Here is a 21,314-nt window from a genome sequence, read left to right as displayed (position 1 = left end):
TGATAAATGTTGGAGGGGATGTGGGAAAACTAGGACACAATGCATTGTTGGTGGAATTGTGAAATGATTCATCCATTCTGGAGAGCAATCTGGAGCTACTGCCCAAAGGGCTTTAAAACTGTGCATATCTTTTGACCCAGCAGTGCCATTACTGGATCTGTATCCCAAGGAAATCATAAAAAAGGAGAAAGGACACATATGTGCAAAAATGTGTGTAGCAGCTCTTTTTGTGGTAACAAAGAATTGGAAAATGAGTAGATGTTTATCAATTGGGCAATGGCTGAATTAGTTATGGTACATGAATGTAATGGAATATTATTGTTCTATAAAAAATTATGAACAAGCTGATTATATAAAGATCTGGAAAGATTTACACGAACTGATGCTGAATGAAACAAGCAGAATCAGGAAAACATTGTACACAATAACAGCAAGAATGTGAGATGCTCAACTATGAAAGACTTGATTCTTTTCAGTGGTTCAACGATCCAACGCAATCACAATACAATTTAGACAGAAAATGCCATGTGCACCCAGAAAAAGAACTATGAAGACTGAATGTAAATCAACACATGCTATGTTCACTTTTTTTTTTTTTCAATCTCTTCCATGGTTTTTCCTTTTACTCTGATTTTTCTCTCCCAACATGATTCATATAACAATGTGTATTAAAAATAAATAAAAAAAATAAATATGCCTCCTCAATTTTGTATTTGTAAAGTTATTTTTTTTACTTTTAAATGTAAACCTTTACTTTTATTCTTACTAAATCCTTACTGAATTTCTTACTCCATTTAGCCAAGTGCTGCAACCTGTCTAGATCTTTTGGATTCAGACTCTGTTATCCAACATGTTACTTATCTCTCTCAACATTTGTTAAGAGTACCATTTATTCTGTTATCCAAGTTATTGATAACAATGTTAAATATAACAGAGCTAAACATAGATTCCTGGGACATCCTACTAAACACCTCCTGATAAATTGACACTGAATCACTAAAAACTACTCTTTGAATCTTGCCATTCAATCGGTTCCAAAGTTGCACCATTGTCCAGTCCACATCCCTCCATATTTTCCATAATAAGAGCATGAGTTTCTCTTTCAAATTCTTTACTAAAATATCTACTAACTAGATCTAGAGTTTCTCATGATTTACTTTTTTTAGTAGGGTTAGGGACTAGACTTGTGATTTTGCTGGAATAGAAAACTCCCACATATAAAAACTTACTCTGTATGATACTTACAGTACTTATAACTTACTTTGCTAGTATAATACAACTTACTCTGCAAGCAAAATACTTAACAATACTCATAACTTACTCTACCAGCATAAAACTCACAATTTACTCTACTGTACAATTCTGAAGATACTTGCAACTTATTCTACCAGTACAATATCTAAAATGCTCACAATTTATTCTACCAGCACAGTATTTACAATACTTAAAACTGACTCTATCTGTACAATACTTACAACTTACTCTGCCAGTATATTGAAATTTCTAGGCTTAGAGAACTGCTACCTAAGACATTGGAAGGTTAACTGATTTGACCCAGGATCATTCAGGCAGTAGGTCTCAAAGGCAGCACTAAAATTCAGTTTGTTTGGATTTTTTTGCTATCCATTTCTTTTTTAAAATTTTCTACGATATTTTTTTTCCAATACAAATGGTTTTCAACATTCATTTTTCTAAGATTTTGTGTTCCAAATTTTTCTCTCTCCTTCCCCCATCACTCTCCTCCCCCAAACAGCAGGCAATCTGATATAGGTTAAATATGTGCAATTCTTTTAAACAAATTTCCATATTTGTCATGTTGTGCAAGAAAAATAAGACCAAAAAAGAAAAAATCATGAAGAAGAAAACCACCAAAAAAAGGTGAAAACGCTATGCTATGATCCACATTCAGCCTCCATAGTTCTCTCTTGGGATGTGATGGGTATTTTCCACACCAAGTCTCACCGCGTTGCTAAGAAGAGCCAAGTCCATCACCGTTGATCATCACATCCTCTGGTTGTTAACAGGTATAATGTTCTCTTGGTTCTGCTCACTTCACTCAGCCTCAGTTCATCTAATAAAACCCAATTCTTCCTGGCTCCTGCCTGTTCCCCTGTGCCATGCTGCCTGTCCCTGGTTCAGTGACTTTACCAGAAGGGCACGGTGTCTATTCTGGCATGCTGCACCCTTACCCGAGCCATCCTGGCTTTCTGGCAGCCTTGTTTCCTTTTTCAGATGTTCACTAACTGTCTCTTTATGACCCATTCTCAAAATACCATTGGCACTCTCACCGGCTTCCTGGCCTCTGCTTGTAGATTCTGTTCTAATCCCTTTTTTGAAAACTGGCATAGCATATGATCTTCTCCGGTCCTGTGGCACCTCTCCATTTCCCAGCATCTTTCAACTATCACTCACCGGATCTGGTAGTCACTTACCAGTTATTTCATTACCTAAAAATTTAGTTCATAAGGGTGAAGGAGCTTGAGTTCATCAAGGGCAACTGGCTATCTATCTCACCATCTCCTTACCTATCTTAGATCTTAAATTATTTAGCTCTTTTTATGTGTCATTTCCATTACAAAGGATGTCCTAGTTAGCATAGGAAGTCAGAAGTAAGATATAAATTAAGCGGCTCCCCATTTACACCAAATAGCAGTCCTATCCATATTTCGATTCTCTTCATCTCCTAATATAACTAAGATTTTTTATTGCCTCTAGCTTCCCTTGCCAGCCTCAAATCATTCTAGGCTTTGCCTCCCCCCCCCAATATTTTTCTATAGTATCATGGCATGTTCACATTCATCTTCTGTTTCCTGTCCTTGCTTCTAACTTCTGTATATACCCTAAAAAAAATCTAAATTGGTTACCCAGTTCCCTATTTTTCCTCCTCATTGAGATTATATTATTTTGTGTATTCAGAATTTTATTCTCAAAAATTTACCAAAATGAGAATTTTGCCTATACCGACTTCTACTGTAGAAGTTTAATCCAAAAATAGGTTATTAATCTGTGCTCCACCAATAGATTTTGGGGACTGGGAGTTGGGAGGGAGAACTTAAAGAGAAAATATATCTTTCTTATGCATCTCTCCTTTTCTCTCTCTTGTTCCTCTCTTACTCACTTTCTTATTCTTCTATTTCCCTCTTTTTCTCTTTCTTGTTCTTCTTGCTCTCTTGTATGTCCTGTTTCTCTCTCTCATTCTTTTGCTCCCTTTTTTTCTTTCTTATTCTTCTCTCATTTGCTCTCTTGCTCTTCTCTCCCTTTTTTCTTTTTATTACTCTCTCCCTTTTTTCTCCCCCTTGTTCCTCACTCATTCTTTTGTTCTTCTATTTCACTATTTTCTCTCTTCTCATTCTTTTCTCTGCCTTGTTCCCCTATTTTTCTTGTTATTTTTTGCACTCATTTTCTTTCTTATTCTTGTCTCTTCTTTTGTTTTTCTTGTTCCTTTTTCACTCTCTTTTCTCTTTCTTATTTCCCCCTCTCTTTTTCTTGTTCTTCTCTCCCTCTTTTCTCTCCTTCTCACACATTCTCTCTATTTTTCTCTCTTTCTCTATCTTTCTTGTTCTTGTCTCCATTTCTCTCCCTCCTTTCCTTTCTCTTTCTTTTCCTTGCCCCACCTCCTTTTTACAAAGGATGATTATATAGGGAATGGGGAGAGGATGCTTTGGTAAATAAAAATGATATTAAATCAATAATTTTTTTTTTTTTACATTTTAAGGCAACAGTAGGCCCCTACAGTTTGTTTTGCGTACAACAATCTGTTCTCTTCCTATCTTATCCTTCCCAATCCAATACCAAATTCTTTGACTTTACAAATTGTTATTCTTTCCCTGCCTCCTTTCATTTATCTTCCCTTTTCCCAGATGACTAAAGTTCAGAATTTTACCTATCTTCTTTCACCCTTTCATCTTTAATTTTAAATGAGATTCATCAAAAAATTCCTTTTGCCATAAATATCAATTCAGTCACTTTCCTTTTCTACAACTTTACCTTTCTAGGAAATGCTAAGGATAAAATTTGAGTTTTAGGCTTTATATATAAATGTTCCCTCTTTTTTCTTAATGACTTTCAAGTGAACAGACAATAGCCTTGATCTTTCTTTACTCTGCACACCTAGAAATATGATTCCATATTTCCACTCTACCTCATTCCTCCCCCTCCATCTCTTTGTCATCTCCACCTACCAATGTCCTTTCTATCCTTCCCTAATCAGCTCAGATGCCATGTCTTTCATAAAGCCTTCTATATTCCATATCTCTTTCAATGTGAGCTTTGCTTCCAGTACAGCTCCTGGATCTCCCTTACTTAATTTATTCTGGTATAATGTGGTATGATTATTCGTATACTTTTTTTTCTCCACTAATCAGCTTGAGGGCAGGACATGTGTAACATCAATCTTACCTATAGTAAGAACTAATTCTCTTCCTTCTTTTTAATTATGAACTCAGTCCACTGTGCATACACAATGTCTTTCCAAGATATATGTACTTAGCTAGCACTATAGACAGTGCATGATGATCAGAATCTAGACAGCAAGCCTCTTTATCCACTTTGTTTTTCCTATGTGGAGAGTGGGGCTAAACTCTTTTGAGGGATTACAGATCTCATTTAGGAGACTGCAAAGATCTTCTTGAAACAAAAAAAAAATATTCACATTATCCACAAATAAATGTAGATAGAGGACCTTATGATTTATACACAAAAGTTCTTAACCTGAGGTCATGGACTCTCAAGAAATAAATTTCCAGGGGTCTATGAAATTGGAATAGAAAAATATAACTTTATTTTCCCAAACCTCTAGCTGAAATTTGGCATTTCTTTCAACTGTGAGTTAAAAACAAAACAAAATACTTTCTGAGAGGGCATCTACATAGGTTTCACTAGGCTGCCAGAGGACTTAATAACATAAATATGATTAAGAACCCCCTGAGTTGTAAGGAATTGCTTTTCTATTGGCCTCTTGATAAGATAGATATCCTTCATGATAACGACCTATCCTTTCACAAGCACATGTTTTCCTTTTTTTCTTCTCCATTTGATCTTGGGAAAGCATCATATCAAGTTATTTTTGTTGCTACATCTTTTAAGTAAATCTTATATGATTATAATTGAACAGAAGGTACTTATATGAAGGAGAAGCTTTAAAGCTGTATTTTTTTTAACCCAAACAAACACGTATAGAGGGATCACAAATTTTCTGAACCTTTTAGTTCAATTAATAATTGCTAAGATGTGGGACCCATTTACAAAATATGGAAAGGAGGTTATTTTAAGTAGTTGTTATTGCAAATATGATTAAAAATAAATTCAACAAAGCAATAACATGTCACTTTAGTTCAATAACTTTAGGTCTTTTGTTCTTTCCTGAAGACAGTATATTAATTATAAAACAGCACACAATGCAGACAGAAACGAAGAAGTTTACAAATTGTTTATATTTCTAGTTGTTTTGACAAGTATGTTAGAGAGCCAAGGTTACCTCTAATGACAAAACCAAAGCCAGTTATTAAGAATTCAAAAAGCTACATATTGGGTCTGCTTGCCAAGGACCAGCCTAGTACAGAAAGGTTCATCACCAATATGGCTACTTTGTGATGAATTCTTTGACCATAGCAACCCATAAAACCAAAAAAAAAAAATTTAAGATCTTAGTTCTTTGTAGTCTCCTTTCACTTTTTCATAAACAATGGAAGAGGTTTGTAAAAGGGTGCAGAGAATGCCAAGATTCACATTGGTTTTAGACTGTCCAAATTTTAAAAGTAAGTTTTTATTAATCTTTTGTTTTTACATTACAAAAATTTTGCCTAGCATCTTTTCCTCCTCTCTTAGAGAGACAACTCATGTAATATTATTTTTAAACATGAGAAAGAGAAAGAAGGAAAGAAAAAATCATCATTACTTATTAATACATCCAAAAAAATTCTATGCTCTTTGCAGCAATGAGATGATTCAGGCCAATTCCAATAGATTTGTGATGGACAGACCCATCTATATCCAGAGAGAGGAATGTGGATCATAACATAGTATTTTCACCTTTTTGGTCATTTGCTTTTTTTTTTTCTTTCTCATTCTTTTTCCTTTTTGATCTGATTTTTCTATATGTGAATATATGTTTAGAGGAAATGTGCATATTTAACCTATATCTGATTACTTATTGTCTAGGGAAAAAAGGTGGGGGTGAAGGGAGGGAGAAAGATTTGGAACACAAGATTTTGTAAGGTTGAATATTGGAAACTATCTTTGCATGTATTTTGAAAATAAAAAGCTATTATGAAAAAATAAATAAAATGGCAAATTGCTGAAAATTTTTTTAAAAGTATAAAATTATAATGTACAATATTTATGGACCTTCCACTATGTTAAAGCATTGTGTCTTCTCATATCTCTTCAATAAACTACCTATAAATATTGGTTTTTAACTGCTGACCCTCTAAATATATGGTCTTTGCCCTGCAGCCAATAAATATACATGCTACTAAAGGAATTGAGTCATATTAATTCTGGTATTCTCATTATAGTTAAAACTAGAAGACAAAAGGCAATTGCAGTTCAATACAAGAATGGTTCTTAGATTCTCTTTGTAGAACCAAATATAGGATTTGGGAGAATTGCTTTCATCATAATCCAAAATCAACAAAAAACAGCACTTCATGGAAAACTTGGTCATTTTGTGCTTTTTTGCTCATGATAAACATTTACCAAAAGGAAAAAATGCCATATCTTGCAGATGACTACAGTTTTTGAACCCATATACTATATTGGATCACTAATCATTTAATCCAGTCACTTCATCTTATAACAGAAAACTAAAAGGCCCAGGGAAGTAAGGTATTTGCTTGAGGCTGTAATCTATCAATGAAAAATTCTACAAAGAGCATAATAAGGATCTCAAAATGATATCAGCATAAGTGGTCATTTTTCAAGGGAAGAAAGCCAATCTATCAATAGCTATGAAAATAATGTTCTAAATAACTAATAATTAGAGAAATCCAAGTTAAAACAATGCTAAGATATTGATATGTCAGATAATGGCCCAAAGCCAACACAAAATTAGAAGAAAGAATAAGATAAGGAAATGTGGTAAGATGCTGAGCCAACTCCAAGCCTCCTCTGAACCTTGGACCCTTCTCTGAACTGATAGCTTTGCCTTTTGTACATTTGGCACATAACTATAAACTGCCTAGTGACCTCCCTTAGATTGTATACACTTTTTATTTTATACACTTTTCACATGTATATTCCTCTACTAATGTCCCATTCATCCATGAAATCTTCATCATGTGAAAAGTGCTTTGCACCTAGAGAGAGCACTATGGAGACCAAATGTAAATCAAAGTACAGTATTTTCACATTTTGAGGTTGTTGTTGATTTGCTTGTTTTTTTTTTTCTGTGTTTTTCCCCTTTTTGATCTGATTTTTCTTGTACAGCATGACAAATATGGAAATATGTTTATAATTGCACAGGTTTAGCCTATATCAGATTCCTTGCTGTTGGAGGAGAGGGGAAGAAGGATAAATATTTGGAACACAAGATTTTGCAAAGGTGAATTTTGAAAACTATTTTTGCATGTATTTGGAAAAGCAAAATACTATTAAAAAAAAAAAGAAAGAAAGAAAGAAAGAAAGAAAGAAATCTTCATCATGGTGTAGAGGTGAGCCTGGCTTGTCAAAGGCTCTATAGGTGTGTATAGAGCCAACAGTAAAAAAAAAAAAAAACTATAATTAACTTTTACATGGTGCCATAAGATTTTACAACTATCATCTCATTTCATACACAGAACAGTCCTGGGAAGTAACTTCTATTTTACTGATGAAGAAATGGAGAAAGAGGTAAAGTGATTCACTCTGAATCACACAGTTAGTAAATGTCCCGGCCTAGATTTGAACTCAGATTTCTAGCATTTCTTTCCTATTCGTACAACCCATCCATGTTCCCAGGCCAGACAATTAAGTTTGTGGGATGCAGCAATAAAAGCAGGGTACCACCTCTAACACCTTGCCCTCAGCTTCTTGTTCCTTTATATCTCGAGACCTCCATGCCCACTCCACTTTGGCCACCTTTTAGTACTCACAGTCACTGGGAACTTCACCTCCGATATCTCTGTGTTTTTCCCTTCTTTGCGCCCAATTTCCTTGTCATTCCAGACTTCCCATGCCTCTGGCCCATCAACCTCTCAGTTACTCAATAGGCATTTATTAAATGTTTGCAGTGTGCCAGGCACTGTGTGAGGTGCTTCAGCAGCAAGAACAATGATCAAAGAGAGCCGGCCTTCCACAAGCTTGCATTTTACCCCGGAGCTGTTTCTAACCTAACATTGCCCGGGCATCCCCTCCCTACTATTCCTTTCTGACTCCATTTTTTACTTCCTCCCCACTCTATCTCCCATGGTTAATCCTCTCAGTGATGCTCTCACCACACCCGGAAAGTCTAGCCAATCCTGGTTCAGATGCGGTTCACGCTCATCACCGACATCACCCTCCTCCCAGTTTTGTTTTTTTTGGTAATATTCCAGAGAAGGGTACAGAACAGTGTTGCCTGGTCCACATTACTCCTTTTTACTTTTAGCCTTCTTCATCTTTTGTTGACTGTCTAGCCCGTTCCTGGCACACAGCACCTATTCCAAAGTATGTCCATATCCAAACAGGATAATCCCCAAAATGCATTCTGTACTTTCATGTCTCCATAATTTTGCTCACACTAGTCCCTACATCTTGATTGGACCTTGCCATAAACTCTGTCCCTTGTAATACCATCCATCCTTTAAGAATGAATAGTAAACATATCACCTCTTCACTGAAGCTCCCCTAATTATCCTGCCCAGAAATATTCCCTCTCTTTTGTACTCTTACTGCATTTTGTCTGTACCTCTCAAACCCTGATCAAATAGAAATAAATAGAAAACACTGTTTTCTATTTATTTATCTACATTTCATCTGAGTTTTACTCGAGATGGCAAGCTTCTTGGAGTTACAGATCATTTCTCATTTACCTTTGCATTTCACTTAATACCATTAACAGTGACTTACACATAGCAAGTTCCCAATAAAATATTCTTTAAAGGAAATTTATAGCTACCTCCATTTGATAGATGGAGAAAGGAGAGCTAGAGATGCTACTAGCCTTGGATAAGGTCACATGCCTGGGGGAGCATCCACTTAATTCTCAGGCAGTTGTCAAGTTGAAATATTATTCCAGTTGATCTCAGGATGATTATTTCTTCATTTTTTTCTTCCCTGATCTTTCTTACCCACAAAAGTAATCTGCATAGAAACTTGCCTGATTCTAATTTGGACGCCTACTTGTCCTGCTCTGGCTATGTTATGAAGTTGTATTTAATATTCATTTCATCCCTTCCTTATTTCTTGAGACCATTTCCTTGCCTTTGCAATGTGGGTTTTAATCCAGGTTGCACTCTGGCAGTCTATACTTATAAGGCATCCAGCTTTCTTGGTGGAGATTGCTGACTGATCTCCTGAGAAAAAATTAACTTTGTCTTCATTCAGGTCAAGGAAAAATTTCTGGCTTCCATTCACCATCACTAATGCAGGTACTTTCTATAGAAAATTTACTGCAGAGAAGTGAGGCAGACATCCAGAGCTAGAAAGAGAGTAGGGGAATTGCAAAGAATCCAGAAATCTTTTTGGAGTCATTGGGGAGTAAAGCTTTAGAGCTGGCAGGGATCTCAGACGCCAACTAGACTAGCCCTGTCATTTTACAGGCAAGAAAACTGAGGACTACAAAAAGGTAAGTGAATCACAGGTAACAGGGCTAAAATACAAACCCGGATCTTCGGATTCCAAACGCAGGTTGGAGGTCAGAAGTTAGAGAACACTTACAGTCATAGTATACTAGAACTAAGGGGAGGGCCCGGAGTCAGGAAAACATGTCTCCCTGAGTTCAAATCCGGCCTTGGACACTTCTCAAGCTGTGTGACCCTGGTCAAGTCACTTTAAGCCTGTCTGCCTCAGTGTCCTCATCTGTAAAATGAACTGGAAGAGGAAATGGCAAACCACTCCAAGAAAACCCCAAATGGAGTCATGAAGAGTTGGACACGACTAAACAACATAACAAGGAACTAAAAGGAAACTCTTGAGTTCCACTAGTATAACTCCTTCATCTTAAAGATGAAGTCTTACTCTCATGTCAGTTTTTGCACTCTATTGAACCCTATTATTTTAGGAGACTGGTTTGGTCTTTTTGTTTCCCATTTGGCTGCCCCATTTCCACTCCTCCTGGCTCTGAGATGTGAGGAGAGGAGCCAAGGGAGCCCAGATGGGTGGGTCCCAGAAACAGAACCATGGCTGACCTTACCTGGGGGATGAGATAATTCCTCATGTTTTTCACCGTCTCCCAGGTCTGGTTGCTGCTGCCATAACCCCAGCGGCAAAGATGGAAGCCAAGTCCCCAGAGAGGCGGCATAGTAGGGAAGCCTGAAATGAAGGCACTTGGTCAGTAGGGTGGACCTGGCCACCAGAGGGGCTGCTAATGGAAGGGGAATAAAAAATGTGGCTCAGCTTTTCGAATCGTTCCCAAGTAAAACAGGCAGATCAGCCCCATCACCTCCCTCACCAATATAGTTATATCCGTCCTTTTTGTGGTAGTAGAGAACTGGAAGTCATCAACTGGAGACTGGCTCAACGAGTTATGGAACAGGTAATGGGAATTTGCTGCACTGTACAAAATGACTACGATGGATATGGAGCGAGATGGAGGAGCACGGGAAGACTTCTATGAGCTGATATGAAGTATAGTGAGCAGAGCCAGAAAAACAATGTATTTGATATGTCTTCTTAGGACACAAGTCTGGTCAATATTTTCTGAGAATATTCAGTTTGTTGTTGCTGTTCTTTCCATTTGGATCACTGTACTAGTATACAGTTTCCTCTCACCCCAGCTGGACTTTTTGCAGAGGGGGAAACTATGGATCAGAAATATCAAATATAATGGCAAATTCTTTGTATAAATATATATATATGTGACTATATATACATTTATGATTCTATATATAAAAGGAAAAATAGTTTGGCAAAACAATATATATTATACAGTAATACCTACTATGTACATAGTACATCGTGGTACCATATACTATAGTAATGCCTACATATACCAGGCATTATGCTATGCACTAGAGATACAAATACAAAAAAGAGAAACATGGTCCTCAGGTAGTTTACAATTTAATAAGGGAAGAAAATGCACAAAAGAATGATGGAGAAGTCAAAGAAAACTCAAAGGAACGGTGCTTCATGGAAAATGAAGAGATAATGTTCTGGGTCTCTCCCTTAAAGAGAGATTTAGGAGGTTATAATTCTGTCCTCCAATCAGAGAATTAGAAAGGTACTGAAGAGATATGAGAACCAAGGTTAATTGAATCTTTAAGGATGATGAGGTTTCCCAGTGAAGAGGTGGACCAATCAAAGAGGTTCAAAAGGATGGCAGTTCGAACTTCCCTGTCTTTGGGAGTTAGAAAGAATGAGACAATATAAACAAATAGTGGGATTTTTTTTCTGGAAAAAAAATTAGAAGGGAAGAAAATGACCCAGGGAAAGAGCAGCAAGGATAAGACTAGGGCTAAGCCTTCAAATGGGTCCTCCCCATGTAATAGACTCCCTATTTCAATGTTCCTACCTTCCTCCTAGAGGCTGGAAGATTCTTTTCCACAATAAGAGGAGAATGCTAAAAGCATACCCAAGAGCAAGACTTCTCAGGATAACACTCCAAAATTCTAGATTCTCTTTCAAAACTTGGGGCGCATTAACTATGCAAGTGTGCTACAAGTTAAATCTGTCAATGGAGCTCCCTAAAAAAGACAGCACAGTTCAGACAAAAGAGTGCTAGATTGGTAGTAATAAGACCTACGTTCAGATCCTGACTATGTAGTCTTGAAGAAGTGTTTCTGATTTCTCTGGGTCTCGATTAGAAAATTAGGGAGCTGAGCTAGATGAACTTTGAACTTTAAATCTATGATAAAACACACTAGTTTTGCATTACACTGGCTCCTTGACCTCATCAATTAGTCTCACCACTTCCAGAAAGCAAGCCCATACTAACTCTTTTTCAGCCTTTCTTCCTCTTCTACTTACCACTGTCCTAATGCTTTCTAGGCCCCTCCTATTCAGTTTATCTGCTTTATAGAGTGTTACCCCACAATCATTTCAGTTGCGGCCAGTTCTTCATGACCCCATTTGGAGTTTCCTTGACAGAGACACTGGAGTGGTTTTCCGTTTCTCTAGCTCATTTTACAGATGAGAAACTGAGGCAAACAGAATTAAGTGACTTGCCCAGAGTCATAGAACTAGTAAGTGTGTGAGACCAGACTTGAATGCACGAAGATGGGTCTTTCTAATTCCAAGTCCAGTGCACTATCCACTTGCACCACCTACCTGTCCAAAACACTGTATGTATGTACATGTGTGTGTGCATGTGTCTGTCTGTCTCTGAACAGTGCAAGTTTTTTTTTTTTGCTTGAGTATGCATATTCATTAGAGTTGTTGTTTTCCTAGAAGGAGAAAAAATAGATTTTTATTATCTAAAATTTGCATTTCCCTTAACCTCTAGTAGAATGTTCTCATAAACATTTGCTGAGTGCATGAATGATTGAGTGGCTCCTCGGCTTCTTATACCCCCCCATAATAGAGCAAAAGCCCAAGCTGGGCAAAGGGAGGCTGGGAGAACATTTTCTCATAGGATCGTCCAAGGACATGTTTTCCAGACTCCGTATGCCCATGCCTGGGGATTGTCTCCCACATAGAAAACACGAGCCAAAGATGCCAGTCTGCCAGCTGCCATGCACTGCTGAAGCACTACTTGATGGGGCAGCCAGCTCATCCTCTAGCTGCCCTCAAGAAGTAGGGAGGGAGGTTCTCTCTCTGGCAATGCCTGTTCTAAAATTGGAATGAAACAGAGAAGATTAGCATGGCCCTGCACGATTGATGACATGCAAATTCGTGAAATGTTCCATCTTTAAAAAAAAAAAAGGAAAGACAAAAGGAGGGAGGCTATCCACACTGAAGGTCAGCCATACTGGAAAAAGAGATTGTTATTTACCTAAACCTCTCCTCCATCTTCAGTTCTCTTTTTCAATATGGCTGACCTTCAATGAGTTCATAGTGAGGATGGATAGTCCTTGAAGAAGAGGGTGGCAAAGACTGGTGAATAAATATTCAATAGGCTAAGCCATTGGGAACATTTCCAGGGCCACTGCTACTTGGCCGCTGAGCAGATGTCAGACTTCCTCTTAGGATGCTCTGACCTTAACTGTACACAACAGCTTACAAGCCCCCGGGGTACTTTTCAAGCCCAAATCAGTGGGATCGGTTCTTAAGGGCTCCTCGGAGACCCCCACCAGTTTCTTATCCTACACAATTTGTAAGCTCATCCGCCACCCCTGCTCTGCTGAAAGATGACGGATTGCCTGGCCTCCCCATCCCTCCCGCTTCCCTCCGGATGCCAGCCAGCTTGGCACTCCTACACCACAAGCACCTTGACAGGACAAGCAGAGAGCGAGGGATCCCAACTGTCCCGCTGAGGGAGAAAGGCGAGGCGGCCGCCAGGACTCGGAGGGCACCTGAGGGGCCGGCTGCCTCATGATGGAGGAGGCCAGGCAGGCATCAGGGCCGCCCCAGCAGCACACTGGGGAGTGGTGCCCGAGACCAGAGCGAAGGGAGAGGGAGCGGGGGCCACGTACCGATGACCTGCTGGTACTGCTGGACCACGGAGCTCGGGTCTGGCCCCAGGAAGACATACAAGTCCAGAACGCCCCCCACCGTCCTCCACGTCAGCGCCGGGGCAGGCTGCAGAACCACCTCTGGGGAAAGACACAGAGAACACAAGTGAACATTCTCCCCCGGGGTCCAGGAGGTGACTCATTGGGGAGAGCGCCGGGCTCCAAGAGATCTGAGTGAAACTAGCCTCTGGGTGACCCTGGGCAAGCCCCTTCACCCTGTTTGCCTCAGTTTCCTCATCTGTAAAACGAGTCAGAGAAGGAAATGGCAAACTAGTGTTTTTGTCAAGAAAACCCCAAGTAGGGTCCCAAAGAACCAGTAACAGCCGCAGATTCCTTGAAAGTGTGGTGTTCTCTTCTCCCTCAAGGAAAGGGGCTTGATCTCACTGGTACTAGGACCTCCCTGGCTAGGACACGCTCTCGCCGTGCACGCTGGCTCATTTTCTGCAGCATACAGACCAAATGGACTCCCTAGCGCACCGAGAGGTTACCCGAGTTGGCCAGGGCCACACGCCTCAGTCTCACGGCTAGGACGTGTCTGAGGCCAGCCCTGACTCAAGCCCAGCGGTCTGGGCACCCAGCTGTCCACCAGGTAGGCCTGGGGGGCACATGTGACCAGCAGAGTATGCATAATCATTAGAACTGCCGTTTTCTTAAAGGAGAGGTGGGAGGGAGAAAAAATAGATTTTTGTCTTCTAAAACTTGCATTTTCCTTAACAGGTATGTGAAAGCGGTGAGACGTGGCCCCAGGTTTTCCTGACTAGGAGCCAGTTTTCTCTCCACTAGGCCATGCTGACCATCTCCTCAAGGAGAGACGTACTCAACCAATGACTTTGGGGAAGGAAGCTTAAAGCTGCTGATGCCGTTGACTGGGGAAAAGTCCTATCAGCCCTGCCTGCTAACTACAGTCATGGGGGAAGGGAGGAGGGCAAGGGGATAAAGGGCCTTGGGCTTTTGTGAAGATCAGCTGAAGGAGCCAGGGAGGTTTTGCTTAAGGAGAGCGGCCTTCAAGCACTTGAAGCACCCGTCGGGAAAGGGATGTTTCTGGTTTGGCCCCTCAGGACAGACAGGAGCTGATGTGGAAGTTTCAAAGAAGGAAGCTTAGGCCTGATATCAGAATATCCTGTCAAGGAACAAGATTAGCCCCTGCCTTATCTGTCACAGTTATATGACACAGAGAGAGACGATCAGTGGGAAAAGAACTGGCTTCGGAGTCAAAAATTGGGTCATTCAGCCAGTAGTCGTGCGTCCTAGCGTCAACTTTGCCACTTCTCTTTATAAATGACTTTATAAATCATTAAGAAGCCATCTGTGAAATGGGACTACTAAATATTGACCTCACTCAAAAGGGCAATTCTTAGGCTACTTAGGATCCCATAGGGCACTGGTTTGGGAGTTCAAATTCTGGCCCAGCCATGGATCATGATTCCACTAAACCTGTTTCCTTGTCTGTAAAATGGGTTTATTAACATTTGCATTTCTACCTCAAAGGGCCCTGATGAGAATCGGATAAGCTAAGGTATGCAAAGCACTTTGCACATCTTAAATAAATGTCAACTGTTAACACACCATCTCTTTACTGAACATACTTTTTTACTGGGTATCAGAGAACCAGAGAATGTCAGAGTTGAAAGGAACATCAGATATGGCAATGTTTTCATTCATAATAATAATGACAATGATAATTAGCATTTATGTAACACTTTGAATTTTGCAAAGCACTTGACAAATATTATTATATTTGATACTCACTAATCTTGTGAGGTAAGTGCCATTACTGTACCCATTTTACAAAGAAGGAAACTGAGGCTGAGTGAGGGTTAACTGACTTGCCCAGGGACGCAGAGCTACAAATTGTCTGAGGCAGAATTGGAATTCAGGTCCTCCTGATTCCAACTCTAACACTGTGTCCACTATCCCACCTAGCTGCCTCAATGTATTTTATGTATTCAACAAACATTTATTCAGAGACTTATAAACAATAGGCACCCCAGAGATGCAAGGACCCAAAATAAAAGAGTCCCTCTCCCCCAAGGAGCTAATTGAAGGAAATGACCTTTTATAGATGATGGGACCAGGGCCTAGGAAGGTTAAGAAGTTTGCCCCAAAGTCACATAGTAAATAAGTAAAAAAGGCAAGACTAGAACCTGGGCCTTCTACCTCTTTTATGTGATATAAGCTGTATTTTTATAATAGGATTCATATTCACTGCCAGATGACTCCCACAGGCAGGTCACGTCTTAGGTCTGGAGATCAGCAGCTCCTGCCCTGGGGTACATGGGGGCCACATTTCTCCCCAGAGGAACAGGGACAGCCTGAGGAAATTCACTCCACTGGCCAGCAGTTGGGCTGTTGGCTCAGAGAAGGCCTGTGACAGCCACAGCTCATCCTCAGGAGGGCCCAGCTGTGTGCAGAGCACGTTGTGGGTTTCTATCTCCAAACCAGGGCTTGCAAACCCTTTTCTGAGGATATTGAGGCAGTGGGGGAGGGGTTGCAGAGGTGCAGGGAACCAGAGGAAGGGCACAAGGGAAAGTGGAATTTTAAGCAAATGATTCAGCAACTGTGTGTGTGTGGTTAAACTGCTAGAAAATTGCTAAAGAACCAGGCACAAGCCAGGAAACAGATGTCTCAGTTCTCCAAGGCAGCCAGGCAGCCACCTTCTGATCGTGGGCTATTTCTCTTGCCCCAAATTAGTTCTGAAAAATTGGCCCCTTCTCTGTTATATCCAAGGCCAGAAGGCCTCTCCAGTTAAAGCCCCAGACGCTCTACATTTGTCTACCAAATCAAAAAGAAAGCTTGGGCTCTAACCCAAGTCTAACCCAACTAACCAAGCCTAGCTTGCATCCCCCCACAAAGGATGCTCTCCCTCCTTTCTTCCATGCATTCATTCATTTGATAAGTACTCTAATTGATTTTACCTCTAACTTCTCTCATCAATACCTATCACTCCTCTGGCATTGCCACCAAACCGGCACAAGCCCTCACCACGTGGAGCTCAGACTACTGTCTCAGCCTGCTAGTTGGTCTGCACACCTCAAGTCTCTCCCCACTCCAGCCCCCTTTCCTCGGCTGTTAGACTAACCTTCCTAAAGCACTCACCTGACTGTGTCCCTCCTTCAGTGGCTCCCTAGCACCTTCCAGATCCAACAGAAATCCCTATCTTTGGTGTTTACAACTCTTCACAAACTGGCCCCTGACTTTCCAGTCTCCTCAAACTGGTAAACTTTCTCAAACTTCATACTTCCCCTGTACTCTTCAAACCAGCGATACCAGCCTCCCTGCTATTCCTCAGATAAGATACTCCAGCTCCAGACTTCAGGCATTTTCATTGGCTGTGTTCCATACATGAAAAATGTCCCTTCTTATCTTTCCCTCCTGGTTTCTTTCAAGTCCCAACTAAACCATACTTTTTCTGAGACTTTCCTAATCCCCCTTAATTCTAGTACTTTCCCTCTGCTATTAATTCCAGTTTATCCCTTATTAATGGTTAGCTAGGTGAATAGATAGAACAGTGGGCCTGGAGTAAGAAAGACCCGAATCCAGCTTCACACACTTGCTTAGCTAGACCAGTCACTTAACCCTGTTTACCTCAGTGTCCTCTGTAAATGAGCTGGAGAAAGAAAAAGCAAACCACATCAATATTTTTTGCCAAGAAAATCCAAAATGGGGTCACAAAGACTCAGAAAGAACTGAACAACAAAACCCTATGTTATCTTGTTGGTATATATTTGTTTGTATGTTTTGTCCCCCATTAGACTGAATTCTTTGAGAACAGATATTGTCTTTTACTTTTTTGTATGCCTTTTGCTTAGGAAGATGCCTGGTACAAGTAGGTGCATAATAAATGTTTATTGATTGAATAACTGACTAAGGCCTTGCTTTGTCCCAGGCACTGTTTTAACCACTAGAAATACAAAGATAAAAATTAAATCAACCCTAGAATATATTCTATCAATACAATCTATTCTTTCTTATCTTTCAAGAGCCAGCTCAAACCCTGCCTCCTCCATGAAGACATCTTTACCTACTTCAGGCTCTAGAGATCTTTTATTCCCCTGAAATCAGTTTTGATTGTTGCTTTCCTTCATCTGGCAGCTAATCATATTTGTATCGAATAGAATCGCATACTTTGAGGCCATTATGTTCAACTCCTACCCAAACTGAGAATCCCTTGGCAACAGTTTTGACACGTAAGCCACCTGGCTTTTTCTTGCAGACCTTCGTTGATGGGGAATGTACTGCCCGCCCCTCGGAAGCACTCTGTTACATTTCTAGATAGTTCTAACTGTTGGCAACACCTTCCTGTGAAATCTTCCCCTCTCATTCTCCTGGGTCCCAACAAGCACATCTCTAAAGGCTGCTTCTAATGTCAAAGCCAAGCAAAACAAGTCTATTTTCTTCTACATGATCCAATTTCTCTTTCATCTAATCTAATCTCTCTTTCAAATAGGTCATCCTTTATTGCTAGTTAGCTTTTCATTCAGGTACACCTTAATAGCATTGCCCCACTGTAAGTATTTTGAGGGAAAGTAATCTGTCTTAGTCAAATTTTTTTTAACACTCCTGGAATCTAGCACAGGACCTTGTACATCACAGCCATACAGGAGATATTTGCTGATCATTCGAATGGCATGGGAGCTGAGGGCTTCACACAAGGAGATGCTCCAGAGCGACAGAAGTCCCCACTTACCCATGGCATTGCTATTCAGGAGGAAAACGCCATGAGCAGATCCTGCCTCTTCCATATTCAAGTAAAAGGGGTGCGCCCCATAAAGATTGAATGACTCCTGTGAATGAAATAAATTTGGTGAACATCTGCTTGCTCGTTCTTTACCCAGTTCCCAAAGTGATGAAAGAGTTTAGAAAGGAAAGTATTAGGTCAAAAGCAGTCAAAAGCATGCCCTCACAGCTCATTCAAGCCCCAGCTGACCCAGATAGAGATCCCATTTAAGATTTCTGATTCTGCCATTGAAAAGCAGGCAAAGGAAAAACAGTTCAATCCCGGAGCTAGTGATCCAAAGGCAGGATTAAGTAAAATGTGAATAATTTCTCCCATAGGGAGGGGACATGAATATAGAATTGTTCTCAGGACTTAGATTGCAAAAGAAATAGGAATAAATTTAAAGGAGAGCAAGGCAATGGAAAGAAAAAAGGTAAAAGAATAGAGAAGGAAGAGGGGAGGGAGAAAAAAAAAAAAAAAAGCACTGGAGGAAATTAGATATATGGGAACCCAGGAAGGAGTGTGGCTTCGACAAGATATCCCTAATTCCCTGGATGGTGTTCTTTTATCTGGGCTTCAGTTTTCTCATTTGTAAAATGAAGTTTGATACTTAATCTGTTTTACTCATATTTGACTCTTCATGAGTTTTCTTGGCAAAGATGCTGGAGTATTTTTCCATTTCCTTCTCCAGCTTATTTTATAGATGAGAAAACTGAGGCAAAGTTAAGTGACTTGTACTGGGACACACAGCTAGTAATATCTGAGATCAGATCCCTTCCAGCTCCAAAATGCCATGTCTGTCTCAAAGGGGAGTGTCAGAGAAGATTGGATATGCAAAGACATTCTGATACACTTTTCCTGCCATACTAATAATGGAGCTATATAAAATTCTAGGGAACAGGATACAGGTCTGCAGAAGCAGGAGCATTAGCAAAGTATCCAGGCTGGAAATCTCTAGAACCCAGGAAGACTCTAGAATCATACTTCCAATACTTTGAAAGGCTCAAGAGACTTTTTTGGGAAAAGCTACTTAGCACAGATTCTGCTCAACTCCCTTAGACAGCTTTAAAAAAGTCACCCTCATCTTAGTTGTGATTAGATCCCCACATCCAAATTCTGGTCCTACCCAAAGTACTATTGGAAATAATCCCATGGACCAAGACATTAAGGTCTTGGCCATCTTATGGCCTTCTAGGATGATGGGGGGAAAGAAACTCACAGACTGAAAATATAACCCAAGGGAGGTAGGTCTGGGAGGTTAAGGAGAGTGGAACAGGAGAGAGGGAAGAAAATAGACAATGGAAAATGGGTACCGTGGGTGGCACATCCCGGGCCCAAAAACTCAGGGTGGTCCAATCCAAGTGGTGAAGAAAGCCACGGCGATGCTCCCCCAGCCCATAGAGGAATGCAGATGGAAGAAGAGTAGAGATCTGAAGGAACTGGTCAGCAAAGATTAATGGAGCCACAGTTGTGTTCAACCTGAAGAAAAAAGGTACAAAGGGGTAAGGAAGGATGAAGAAGTGGAACATGGAAGGGCAGGGAACAAAAGGGACCATGAGAAAGGGAGATAATAAAAAGGGAAAAACAACAGGTTGGATGTGGGGAGAAGAGTTTTGAAAAAAAAATTTAAAATGTGAGAAGCACAGAAGGGAGATCATGGAGAGAAAGTGGGATGGGTGGGGGAAGAGGGGGAGGAAAGTGTGAATCTATCACACCATAACACAGTACCTCAGTAAGCCTATTATATTTTCTGTAAGAAGAGCTGCCACATTTCTTTTACCGAAGTGTTTCACCAATGGCTTAAGGTTTACTATATTTAGCAAGGACTTCACTGACCGCTGAAAAACCAGCAGCCATCACTACTAAGTTTCCAAACCATGACTCAGCAGTATTAGTAAGGTTTGGGTTTCCATGTTGAGTTGATGGTAAAAGGTGGGGAAAGTGTGTGTGTGTGTGTGTGTGTGTGTGTGTGTGTCTAAGTTTAATAGGGGTTGAATATCAAGAGGGGAAAATGAGGCTGACCCTAATGTCAGAAATCAGCCCTAATCTCAAGGGGAAGAGTGACTATTTCTCTGCTAATTAACCTTTCTGTGGAGGCGTTTTTAGCTGGAATTGGGAAGCAGGAATTCCATTCTAATAAGATTGGTGGGAGACTCAGCGGGAAGGATGAGAGAAGGGAGGGCAGGTGGGGAGGGCCTTGGGAAGTTGAGGCAAGGAAACTGGAGGGGGGAGCTCTGGGCCCATCCCTGGGCTGCCCCATCTGACTCTGCTGAGGTGGGCGCCGCTGACCTGGGGCACAGCTTCTCAGACCCTGGGTCTTCTGCTGATGAGATGCCGGCCAGAACCAGAGCATCTTCTCAGGCAGCGCAAAGCTCGGCCCCAGGTTAGCTTCCTGGGGAGAAGGCATTTGGAGGAAGTGCTGCCCTCCTTACCCAGTACTAGAGGCAATGTGGCAGGGGGGAAACATCCCTGGACCGGAAGGACCTCAGCGGGTCTGGCTCCGAAATCAAGCTCCTCACTAATCACCCAGGGAACCTGAGCAGGCCCTCTCATGCCTTTGGGCTTCAATTGCCTTCTTTTTAAAGTTAAGGCTGGAAACATGACGAGCAGGCCAATTTTAGAAAGGCCTGAAAAGATTTCTATGAACTGATGCTGAGTGAAACAAGCAGAAGCAGAAAAACATTGTATACAGCAACAGCAACATTATGCAACGATCAACTGCGATGGACTTGGCTCTTCTTAGAGGTTCAGTGGTCCAAGGCAATCCTAATAAATTCTAATAAGCTCCATCCACAGCCAGAGGGAGGACTACAGAGTCTGTATGTAAATCAACACATGCTGTGCTAATTTTTTTCCTTGTGTTTTTTCCC

General features: G+C 40.6%; 1 protein-coding gene and 1 non-coding gene across 2 annotated transcripts in view; one reads left to right on the top strand and one right to left on the bottom strand.

Moving 5' to 3' along the window:
* LOC100933026 (lysosomal alpha-glucosidase) overlaps positions 1-21,314 on the bottom strand; it is a 68,571-nt gene that overhangs the window by 26,546 nt on the left and 20,711 nt on the right. Inside the window, exons 5-8 of the mRNA XM_012542814.3 lie at positions 19,758-19,923; positions 18,415-18,511; positions 13,689-13,808; positions 10,310-10,428 (exon numbers count right to left, since the gene is read on the bottom strand). Of these exons, the coding sequence (XP_012398268.2) occupies positions 10,310-10,428; positions 13,689-13,808; positions 18,415-18,511; positions 19,758-19,923 (502 nt within the window). The remainder of the gene's footprint in view (positions 1-10,309; positions 10,429-13,688; positions 13,809-18,414; positions 18,512-19,757; positions 19,924-21,314) is intronic.
* Positions 12,862-12,968, top strand: LOC111719334. Its single transcript, XR_002769514.1, has one exon. It is a non-coding gene; the product is annotated as a U6 spliceosomal RNA (small nuclear RNA).

The sequence above is a fragment of the Sarcophilus harrisii genome, chromosome 1, assembly GCF_902635505.1.
Source record: "Sarcophilus harrisii chromosome 1, mSarHar1.11, whole genome shotgun sequence".
NCBI classification, from domain to species: domain Eukaryota; kingdom Metazoa; phylum Chordata; class Mammalia; order Dasyuromorphia; family Dasyuridae; genus Sarcophilus; species Sarcophilus harrisii.
This window is presented reverse-complemented; position numbering and strand designations above follow the sequence as displayed.